The 12351-nt window shown below is 40.2% G+C and overlaps 1 protein-coding gene across 5 annotated transcripts in view; it reads left to right on the top strand.

The window, feature by feature from the left end:
• Nucleotides 1–12351, top strand: part of CACNA1B (calcium voltage-gated channel subunit alpha1 B) — a 1471643-nt gene that overhangs the window by 879163 nt on the left and 580129 nt on the right. For all 5 annotated transcript variants that reach the window (XM_033960470.1, XM_033960471.1, XM_033960469.1 and 2 more), the window contains one exon: nt 6763–6894. In XM_033960470.1, the coding sequence (XP_033816361.1) occupies nt 6763–6894 (132 nt within the window). The remainder of the gene's footprint in view (nt 1–6762; nt 6895–12351) is intronic.

Below are 12351 nucleotides of genomic sequence, written 5' to 3'. Positions count from 1 at the left end.
ATCACCAGAATTTAATCGTACAGAAGAGAATAAATTGTGTGTAATAGGGCCAAGCCTTAGAAGTTTAGTTTTGGTGGCATTTAATTTCATACGTACAGAGGAGGCCCAGCCATGAAGTCTTGAAATACAAGAATTGATATCTGCTGTTAAATTTGACAATGATGGATCAACATCAAGTAAGATGAAAATATCAGCATAAGTAAAAATTGATTTTAAAGTAGATAAGTTCAAATATTTTAGTGTCATCATATATACAGTATATTAAATAATATGTTAAGACCCCTGAGGTACTCTGCAAACAGGAGACCAAGATGGAGAGAATTTACCCTCAGCATGTACTTTATAATATCATAATTTCAAGAAGCCGCTGAACCAATTCAGAACTCTCTGACCAAGCCGATATTAATCAATAGTTGCATTAGGATATTGTGATCCATGACATCAAAAGCTGCCGAAAGATCAAATTGTAACAAAATAGCACATCGGCCATGGACCAGAAAGTGTTGAACTTTACCACCAGTGAAATAAGAAGAGTTTCAGTACTATGGTTTAGGCGAAATCCATGTTGGAATGGGAGAAGTATGGAAAATTCATCCAGATATTCCAAATGTTGCCTAGAAACAATGGATTCCAAAATCTTTAACAGCGGTATATTTGCAACAGGACGATAATGGGAGGCTAAAGTTGGATCTAATTCAGAATGTTTTAGCAATGGGGTAAGTATAATTCGACCCTTATCTGATGCAAAAAAAACACTGGTAAGAATATAGTTTACCAACAATGTAAACCAAAGAATAACATACATAGGAATACTACAGAAAATGTATGAAGGAATGGGGTCAAGCAAACATTTTTTGTGGCCAAGATTAGCACAGAGCTTCAGCAGTTGGCATTCTGTTACTATACTAAAATTGTACCAATATTTATCAACTGGAATCTCATTAAAATGAGATTTTTCGGTACTAGGTAGATTGAATAGCCCTGAAGTATTAGAAAATGATGACCTTATAGTTAAAATGTTGTCATTGAAGAAAGTAGCTAATTCTTCTTCAGAAGGTCTAATAAATTTATCAGCCTGCCCTGATGTTGTAATGGATTTCCATAATAGAAATAAGGCCTTATTTTTATCTGTTGCTGTATTAATTTTATTGCCATAATATATTTTCCTAGCCTTAGTGATCTCATGATTATATTCCTTTATCTTCCTTCTCCAACTTATTTTATCTAGTTCCGCATCACTTTTTTTCCCCACTTACTTTCTAACTTTCTACACATCTGCTTAAGTTGACGATGATAATGAGAATACCAAGGGGCTTTTGTGCTTGTGAGAAATCTCCTTAGTTTTAAGAGGAGCTAGCGATTCAAAAATTAGTTCAGATTTTTCTGTCCAAATTTAAAAAATTCTATCCACATTAAGTTCACAAGGAGAATCAGGTAAAATCTGCATTAATTGTTGCCAAAAGCTATCAGGATTAATTTTACTCCTTATCGTAATTGTGTTTTTCCATCAAGTAGGGGAAAACAAAGTTAGGTTACAGACTCTGGCACTGGGCGCAGACAAACTCCATGCAGGTTATGCCCTGGTGGCTTCCAAAAGCAAGAATAACAAGTCCAAATATCAGTTAATCATCACTCTCCAGCTGTAGGTATGGATTGCAACAACGCAGCTGAGGGCTAATGAGTCAAATGACCTTTTTTTCTAGATACATGGAGCCATTTTGAGCATTGCTGTAAGCATCCTACGAGCTGCAGAGGGGACACCAAAACTGGGATATCTTTATCTGACAAAGCAAGAACTTTAGGGAGCAGCTAATTCACTTCTGTAAGCGAACGGAGCCATTGCAATTTACCCCCCAAGTAAAAAATAAGCACAAATAAATGTTGCCATTTATATTTAATACCCTTGCCCATAAGATATTGAGTATAAGGTTTGAATTCTCTTTGATGATGTAGAATGGTGGCTGCTAGGTCTTAATAGATCTTAATGGGATAAGTGTCCCAATGAAAAGGAGCTTTATTCCGTGCGTCTGCTTTATTTATATCCCATCATACCTTTCAGTTCAAGGCGGTTTGCAATAAGAGTGGCTACAGCGAAGTTATATCATGAGCATTAAGTAGGAGTAAACAAACAGGTGTATAGCATAATTATTTATAACAGGAGGTAGGAGCATGCAAGTAGATGCAGAGGAAATCGTTTGAGGAAGTTTAAACAAATTTGTCAAATAAATGGGTTTTCAGTGATCTTCTGTATGAGTATGAATCGAGGAGTAAGTCGCTTAGAGTAGTGTTCCAGATTCCTGCTTGGAAGAAAAGTGTCTTGTCAAGGAATCTTTTGAATTGGCATCCTTTGGGAGTCGGAAATCCTTAAAGCACACCACTATGTCGCGAGGCATGTTTGCACATGGCCGCCCAAATGTCCGATGGGCCCTCTCGATATGCATGTGGAGTATCAGTAAGTAAAAAGCCAACCAGTTTCTGGATAGTTGGTTCACAATCCATATAATATGGCAGTTCAGGGAGGTCCCAAACTATAGGTTATGTCTGCGTAATCTGTTCTCCAGATCCTCTATTTTGTCGTTTTGCAATCCTGAAGCGATGTTTTCAAGCTAGAGAGTACCTCCTGATATTCCTCGAGGCGAGACTAAGATTCCATGAGCTTGGAGCCCAGCTCCACAAGTTCACTCTGCAAATCAGTGGAAAGAGTGGAAAGTTCTATGTGACTAGCCTTAATATCCACTTTAATCTCCTCGAGCAAAAGGTAAAAGTCCACCATCGGGTCCTTACGCAGAGTCTGCCCCACTGTTTTAGCAAGATTTGAGGCTGTTCTTTGCAGCCCACAGGTCGATTCTGCTGTCATGATGTCTTGGGCCTGGGTCTACACAGTGGAGGGCTGATAGGCAAAAGTCACCTGTTCTGACCTGACTACTGCTCCTTTTTTCATAGCAATGACCAAGAGGATAAAAGGGGCACCCAGACTCCAAGGTAGAGCCCCCAGTGATATTCAATAAGTTAGATTGAAGATAGATTTGAAGCCAAGTCCTGCAGAGCTTGAAGGCTAAGCAGCCATCACAAGTGCTGACATCACCCCCCCCCCCCTTGTTGTTTCTTGATTTTCCTCCTACCTTGTCCATTGCACTTTTAGCATATGCTCTGGTAGATCCTCCCCTGCTGCCATTTCACTATCAGTTGGCATACCTTAGGGCTCTGTCATGGGTCCTCTTCATTTATTTTATTTATTTATTTAGATTTTTATCCCGTCCTCCCAGTAGCTCAGAATGGCCTACAAGCAAACATTCACAGGGGAGTATATTTGGACAGTACAAAGATTAGCACAACAACAACAAAAAAATGTGGAGACCCAATGATCCACAGTGAAAACAAACCGATGAAAACAAAAACAAAAAACTGTGGATACAGATGTTCTGGAGATAATTTATTATACATTGACATATAAAAACATAAAAATACAATGATTAAAATACAGTGGTAAAAATCCAACTGGACCCTACACGGTCTGTGTTTAGATAAACACGCCTTCCTCAGGGGTCCTAAAAGGAAGAGATAATAATGAATAATGGTAAAGAGAAAGATGAAAAGATAAGAAGTGACTGTGATGCCAATCTGGAGCATGCATATTAGTGTCTATACTCGACTGCAGGATAAAATGAATGAGCCAAGTGTGATCATGCTATATAGAGAAGCTTGAAATATCAACAAGAAACATAAAAGGAAAAAAATTGTGCCAAAAAAGGCGGAAAAAGAAAAAGTGCCATGGTATGTATTAGTGTTTAAGATTAAGCACTAAAATCTATAAAGTGTCTGAGAGAAGCCATAAGAATGAAAAGTTAATAGGATAAAGCAACCATAGTGCATGTCTGATTTTGAAAACATGAAGAGGTATGTGGCACAATGTAATAGTGAGAAGACATTATACATACCAATTGTTTGCAAACTCACATATAAAGAATTGGACTGAAACCAGTCTATTGTCTTTAAACTATATAAAAAAGACATCATATTCAAACATGAAAAAGCCATAATAAGACATAAACACATAGAATAATACAGTTAAAATAACAGAATAAAATGACTTTGCTCAGCAACAACTTTTTCATACTTGGAATAAAGACATACTATGTTCCACCACTTACTCAAAATGTTTGGACACTGGTTTTAGCTTATTGCAAGGGTGAATAAATAACTCACTATGGGTACACCCCTATTGTTCTACTACCTATAACATGACTGGATTATTGACTAGTTACAAATATGCTCCGAATGTGATGACAGTAAGTAGCATGACCGTATTTCACTCATATATGAATGGTTACTGCAAGATAATGTTAAATGGATATTGTTTATTGGTTGTTTACTTTGTCTAATATGCAAAATTCAATAAAAAAGATTGAATTAAAAAAAAAAGAATAAAATGACTTATTTCTAAGGCAGCAGGACAATCAAAGATATCAAATTACTAGACAAATCATTTTGTTAAAAGACATATTCTATAACATTATATAATGAAAATTAATGTTATCAAATGCATGTTGTAATTTTAAAATTAAAGAATGTGAAATATGTGAAGCATGGTTGCGATGAAGACAGATAAAACATAATGCACCCATAAAATGAATGAAACAAAAATGTGAATGGATATGTATATGAACCAATAATAAAATAGAAAACTGAATGATCATATTCATGAACACTAAAGCAGGGATCTCAAAGTCCCCCCTCCCCGAGGGCCGCAATCCAGTTGGGCCTCCAGGATTTCCCCAATGAATATGCATTGAAAGCAGTGCAAGCACATAGATCTCATACATATTCATTGGGGAAATCTCAAAAATCCGACTGGACCGCGGCCCTCAAGGAGGGACTCCAAGACCCCCGCTCTAAAGGCAATGAAAGTTAAGATAAATTGAAATCCATATATAACAGTGCATTAACAACCATGTGAGGTAAAAATAATAGTAGCAGGTGCAAATATGACATGACAATGATAATAGTATATGAACAAACAACCATGGAATAAATAAAACTCAGGTTTAAATACATTATGCTTATTGGCCAGGAATTAAAAAGCAAAATAAATGATCATGCTTATAAATACTGTACTTAAAAACAATGGAGGTGAATGCATGACAAAGTGTTTATGAATGTCATGGGTAGAATAAAATCTTTATATAGGGACAATGAGGCTTAAATCTTCAGGACTCCCATGCAGTAATGAGCTGGCCATCCATGGCTGTGTTGACAGTAATTAATTGTAATCAGATTGTATTACAGTAAGGTTATAAATTGTTGGGTTGTAGGAGGTAAGGGCGAGAACACCCACAAATGATTTTCTGGTATTGAGGAATCATTTGTTCATGTCTACCAGAGACTATCTCTAGCAGAATGTTCAAATTTTAAAACTGTAAAACTATAAAAATGCTTTTATACTATGGAAACTAGCTAAGTAAAGTTTGCTCTTTTTGCTCTTTTCCTATTCTCTAATGGCATCTGAACACCCAGATATTTTTTCATAGAATGCTAGTATAACCTGGTTCTGGGGTGACTAAAATCTAAATGCCCACAATTACTACAGCAAAAGACCTGACGTAACTGCAGACATGCATTCATGAGGTAACTTACTGTATTCTGTAAGTTGCACTCAAAAAAATAGATAGATAGATAAAATAGCTTATATACCACTTATATCCTAAGTAGTTTACATTCAGGTACTTTATCATATTTCCCTATCTGTCCTGGTGGGCTCTATCTAGTGTACCTGGGGCAGCACCCCCATGTTCCACCAATGTGAACATTCTTCTTGCATTTATGCACTATGCCACTTATCATACCCTTACAGAAGAGCACCTAGCTAAATTGCTGCCACTATAAGTGCACTTAAGATAATGTACATATTTGTGGCACTTTATCATAAGTGCCCTATTATAGTAAAACGCAAAAAAACTCCAAAGAAGATTGCCAGAAAAACTTCAAAAGAAACCAACCATGAGTCAAAAAATGGTCTAAGGGTTCCCAGAGTGGTAAGACAGTGTCAAAGACAAGTCATCTGCCCTTGTATCCCTGGACGACTGAATTACAGCATTGTATAAGCTAAATCTCCTTTTCATTTTTCATCTGAGGATTGGGAGTTGGCTGGGGGGTTCCCAGAGTGGTAGATGTGATTGAATTCACTCATGTTCACTGTTTACTATGTTTATGGTGATTGTGTTATTTTGATTTAAAGCACACTTAGGTACCCGATGATGGTGTGCAGGTGGGGGCCTGGTTGTCTCCATCTTGTTGTGTGAAGCGTTGAAGGATTTCTCCCGTCACTGACCCCTCACACTGAGGGTACCTTATTTTCACTAAATTATAGAGTAATTTATTATTGATATTTCCTTAGAGTTGTCTTCAACACTGTCTTACCACTCTGGGAACCCTTAGACCATTTTTTGCCTCATGGTTGGTTTCTATTATAGTAAAGCCCTTCATGTTTGTACCTAAGGCAGTGGAGGGTGAAGTGGCTTGCCCAAAGTCATAAAGAACATTTTTGGGAGCAGTAGGATTTGAACCCTGGTTCTCAACCCACTGCTTTAACCACTAGGTTACAAACAAACAGGATTTATTGAATCAGAATCGTAACTCAAATTATTAAGATGCCAGAAAGTTAATGGGTCAAAATGTCTACAGTATGACCATCTAACAAGTGAATAGCAAGCCTAAACTTAGGTTTTTCTCCTAGCAATAACCAATCCACTGCTTCCTTCCCAGGTACTGGAACTCCCTTCGGAATCTGGTGGTGTCCCTTCTGAACTCCATGAAATCTATTGTCAGTTTGCTGTTCCTGCTTTTTCTCTTCATTGTAGTGTTCGCCTTGTTGGGGATGCAGCTGTTCGGTGGACAGTAAGTCTTTGGCATGCCCTTGCTATGACAGGAATAGAAGGAATTAGGGGATGGCAATGAAAACACTTCTTAGCCCCTTGGCAATTACAAGGTCCCACCTTTGCTAAGTTTCATAATTCTGTGAGGTTTTTTTTTTATATACTGTTACCACTGTGTTACAGTTTGAGGTTGTATTAAAATATTAAAATCCATGTTTCACATTCCCTAAAATGTTGCAGAATCATGAAAGGGGCAAGTAGATTAAGCTATTGGCTCTTTTCAAGCTATAGACTTGGGACTGATGCAGAAAGGTGCCAGGAGCAGAAACATGAGGTTAATAAGCAGTATGCTTGCATGTTATGGGCTTGTGATGCAGAAACAGGTTCCAAGCTGGACAGGGCCAGTGCATCCTGGTAAGCATGGGAAGGGGACACCAAGAGTCACTGCAAGCTGTACTTACTTTATCTGCCAGCCACACACCTACTATCTCACATCTTTCCTTAGGCCCTACATCTCTCCTTTACACTGCCCCCAGTGCGGCCAGCATCATGTCGCTAACTCTGCCTCTGACATTTTTCCTCCTTCCCTGGGCAACGTAGTGCAACATCTTTTTCCCTTCCTTTCTCTCCTTCCCACAATGTTCTAAATTTACCCTGAGTCTCTCCGGCAGAATCCACAATGGATGCAGGCTGCCCTGCAGCATCAGCAATTGGTGCAGGCTGCCTAGGGCCTTCCCTCAGTCACATCCTGCCCTCCTCTGATGCAATTTCCTGTTTCTACAAGGGCAGCACGCAACTGAGGGGAAGGCCTTAGTCAGATTTCATCCATTGCTGACACTGTCAGAGAAACATAGGCATACAAATGGATGGCAGATGGGAGAAAGGGGCTACGGCTGAAAAGGGAGAAGATGGGAGAAGGAAGCTGGATCTGGGGGCTGAAAAGGGGGTGCTGATGGGAGAAGGGGGCTGGAGCTTGAAAGAGAGGGCAGGTGGGAGAACAGGTTTGGGGCTGGGACTGGTGACTGGAAAAAAGGGGCAGATGGAAGAAGAAAGATGGGGCTGGAAGGGAGGCTAAAGGGGAGCAGGTGGAAGGATGCTAAAGCTGGACCTGGGGGGCTGAAAGGGGGGCAGGTGGAAAGGCTTGGGATGAACCTGAGAGGATAGATGGGAGAAGGGGGCTGGGACTGATAAGAGGGACAGCCAGGAGAAGGAGCTGGTTCTGAAACTGGAGGATAAAAGGGGGGAGACAGTTGGGAACAGGAGGTTGAGGTTAGGTATAAGGGCTGAAAAGTGGAGACAGGTGGAAGAAGGAGGCTAATAGTGGACCTAGGTATTACAAGGGTGGGGGGAGGGGCAGTGGAAGAAGGAGGCTTAGGCTGGGGATGGACCTGATTGGGGGGTGCAGAAAGAAGAAGGAGGCTGGGGCTTAAAAATGGCCCTGATTTAGATGCTAGAAGATAAAAGGGGACTGATGGCCAATGCTGGGGAGCAGATGCAAGAAGGGGCTGATGCTAAGGCTGGGGCAGAGCATTGGGGGGGAAGTGTTCAGAGCTATCCTGCTAGGTTTGAGATGGGAGTGGAGTGTTGAGGAAGAGGACAAGAAGGATAAAACTGTATGGGGCGAGGGAGAAGTAAGAACATATGCAGGGGATGATAAAGGTCATTACACTGGCTTCAAAAAATAGCTAGAGTAAAATTCAAAATCTGTTCTTTGGTGTATAGAATATTGTCTGGTTCGACATCATCCTATTTAGGCTGTGTTATATTCTCCTCAAACTTGTAGATCGTCTTGAAATCTTTTAACCCTCTTTTTTCCCAATCCAAAATTGTTCTGCTCCAAACAAAAAGCTTTTTATTCTTCTATGTCTTATCAAGCAGTGCATATTTAGAATTCAGTTCTTCATGCTATTAGGAAAATAGGATCAAAGGCTCATCTTTTTAAGAAGTATTTATGCAGGGAAAAGGGATAGGACTTGATATACCTCCTTTCTGTGAATACAATCAAAATGATTTATACATAATGATTTATAGAAACATGGTGGCAGATAAAGGCCAAATAGCACATCCAGTCTGCCCATCCACAGTAACCATTATTTCTTCCTCTCTCTAAGAAATCCCACGTGCCTATCCCACGCTTTCTTGAATTCTCTGTCTCCACCACCTCTTCTGAGAAACTATTCCATGTCTAACACCCTTTCTGTAAAAATGTATTTCCATAGATTACTCCTGAGCCTATCACTTCTTAACTTCATCCTATGCCCTCTCATTCCGGAGTTTCCTTTCAAATGAAAGAGACTCGACTCATTCACATTTATGCCACATAGGCATTTAAATGTTTCTATCATATCTCCCCTCTCCTGCCTTTCCTCCAAAGTGTACATATTGAGATCTTTAAGTCTGTCCCCATAAGTCTTTTCATGAAGACTACACACCATTTTAGTAGCCTTCCTCTGGACCAACTCCATCCTTTTTATATCTTTTTGAAGGTGCAGCCTCCAGAATTTTACACAATATTCTAAATGAGGTCTCAATAAAGTCTTATACAGGGACATCAATACCTCCTTTTTCCTACTGGCCATACCTCTTCCTATGCATCCTAGCATCCTTCTATCTTTTGCCATCACCTTTTCAACCTGTTTGGCCACCTTAAGATCATCTCATAAAGTCACACCCAAGTCCTGCTCTTATAAGCTATTCATCCCCTAAACTGTACCTTTCCTTCGGGTTTTTTGCAGCTCAAATGCAGGACTTTGCATTTATTAGCATTACATTTTAGCTGCCAAATTTCAGACTGTTCTTCAAGCTTCATTAGGTCTTCATGTTATTCATACCATCTGGGGTGTCTACTCTATTGCAGATTTTGGTATCATCCACAAAGAGGCAAATTTTACCTGACAGCCCTTCAGCAATATCACTTATTAAAAATGTTAAAAAGAACAGGCCCAAGAACAGAACCTTGAACATTGGTAACTCAGCATGAAGCCAAAAACCATATATTAGCAGGCAGGTAAATTAGGTGAAAATCAAGACTCACTGATCTAGCTGATCTGCATGGCCTAGCTGAGAACTCCAGTAAGCATTCACCAACCTCCATATCCTTAGGCAATGAAAAAAACTCTGTTCCTGGGCTGAGAGGAGATTCCTCCTTTTCTTGCACAGCCCAGTCGGGGGGGAGAGGGGTAATCTCCGGAATGTAACTCACACTGCTTTTCAGCTGGGGCTTCTAGTTTGTCTGTTCTCAGACCATTTATTTTGCCCTCCTCACAGCTTCCTTCTCTGGTTTCCAGCTTCCCCGCCTCTATGCCTCTCGTCCCTCTGCCTTCTGTGTTCCTGCTTCTGTCTCTGTTTCTCCCTTCCTGACCTGGCCTTTTAGGAGCTCAAGGCCACACCCCTTAAGCCAGGGCCGGAAAACAGGCTTAGGCATTACTCAATGCAGGGCAGGCTTCCTTCCCTTGCTTTTAACAGCACTTTGCCTTAAAGGGACAGGACCACATACCTGCCACAGTGCAAATCCTGGCTATTCAGAGGAAAAACTTTGAACTAGCCCTGGATTCGTCACAAGATGAGTACTCAAAAATATTGTCGTTACCATGGAATTTTAACCCTGGACCATTAGTATTAGTACATAAGAACATAAGCACCGCCTCTGCCGAGTCAGACCATAGGTCCATCATGCCCAGCAGTCCGCTCCCGCGGCGGCCCCCCAGGTCAATGACCTGTAAGTGATCTATTACTCTAAAGCATTTTGTACTATATAGTAACCCTCTAATTGTACCCCTCAATCCCCTTTTCCTTCAGGAACTCGTCCAATCCCATTTTGAAATCCAAAATCGTACTCTGCTCTACCACCTCCTCTGGAAGCGCATTCCCGGTGTCCACCACTCTCTGAGTGAAGAAGAACTTCCTAGCATTTGTTCTGAACCTATCTCCCTTCAATTTTTTTGAGTGCCCTCTAGTTTTTGTTGCCCCCGCCAGTCTGAAGAATCTGTCTCTCTACCTTCTCTATAACCCTTCATAATCTTGTAAGTTTCTATCATATCCCCTCTAAGTCTCCGCTTTTCCAGGGAAAAGAGCTCCAGCCTCTCAGCATATGAAAGGTTTTCCATGCCCTTTATCATTTTTGTTGCTCTTCTCTGGACCCTTTCGAGTATGGCCTATCCTTCTTGAGATACGTCAACCAGTACTGAACGCAGTACTCCAGATGCGGTCATACCATCGCCCTATACAGTGGGAGGATAACTTCCTTGATTCTGGTAGTGATACCTTTTTTGATAATGCCCAATATTCTGTTCGCCTTTTTTGAGGCCGCTGTGCATTGTGCCGCCGTGTCATACACAAAAAGAACCTCTTAGTGCTGACAACAGTATAAGCCAAGAGAGCCTTAGATCCTTGGTAAGTACCTTCTCATTAAACAGAAACCTCAGTCTCCTTTTTTTTCTAATCACAGTGCTTGTGCAGAACAGCCCAGCACATAAAGCATAAATTTCTCTAGCCATGTCTTGTCCGGCACTCATACTGTAACAGCCCTCCCAGATATCATGCAGTCTAGGAGAAACCTTACTCCATAAATCACTGAGTACCATCAAGAGATGGGCATGAGAATTCCCTGTAAATCTCTCTAATATTACCCTGATCAGTCAAAGACATACTAATTCCATGGCTTTTCTTAATATCCTTAAACAAACTTCAGCCTTATCATGCTGCTTCAGAAAAAACTTACAGACCATGGTCTTACCTGATGTTGATGTCCCCAGAGATAGATCCGAGTCACGGCACAAAAATGTTTGGTCTATATACCTATATGGACAGGCTACATACACGCCTCTCAGTTCTTAATTCCATCTCAGACGAGATCAAAGAAAGAAATCTAACACAAAAGTGTGGTTAATATTCAAGGCCTTGAGAAGTATTTGACTGCTTACTAAATTAGTAAGCTGACAGTCAAAGTCACTTTGAATTACCAGTGACTGATCATTTTATTGGGACAATGACATCATCAGTTAATTCATTATTAAACATACATAGTTGGTACATCTTCCAATTACCGTATTTTTATGCATATAACGCGCGTGCTATACACGATTTTACAAACCGCGCAATAACCATGCGCGTAATATCTGTGAGTGCGTTATACAATTTTTTTTTTTTACATTGCTGATACCACATTCGGCGACACCAATACGGCAGAGACGGCATTTTTTAAAATGTCCAAAGTTAAAAATTAAAGAAATTCTATAAGAATTTTATGAAAAATCTTAAGTTTTGACTAAAGTCTATCCTGGGGAGGGTCAATTTGAGTTTGACCAGGTGAATAGGGGTCTTACGTTCATGGAGTCGGATGACCAACCAAACCAATAGAGGAATTAAAGACCTGTGATGAATAGAAAGACCCGTCAACTATAGCCCACAGAGGTAAAAGGTATAGGGAATAATTGTAATAGGGAGTCTTAGCTTCAAACTGGCGCATCTAGGTTTACTG

The sequence above is a fragment of the Geotrypetes seraphini genome, chromosome 10 (genome assembly GCF_902459505.1).
Source record: "Geotrypetes seraphini chromosome 10, aGeoSer1.1, whole genome shotgun sequence".
NCBI classification, from domain to species: Eukaryota; Metazoa; Chordata; class Amphibia; order Gymnophiona; family Dermophiidae; genus Geotrypetes; species Geotrypetes seraphini.
The sequence above is the reverse complement of the archived record's forward strand: the minus strand, read 5'-3'. Positions and strand labels throughout refer to the sequence as shown.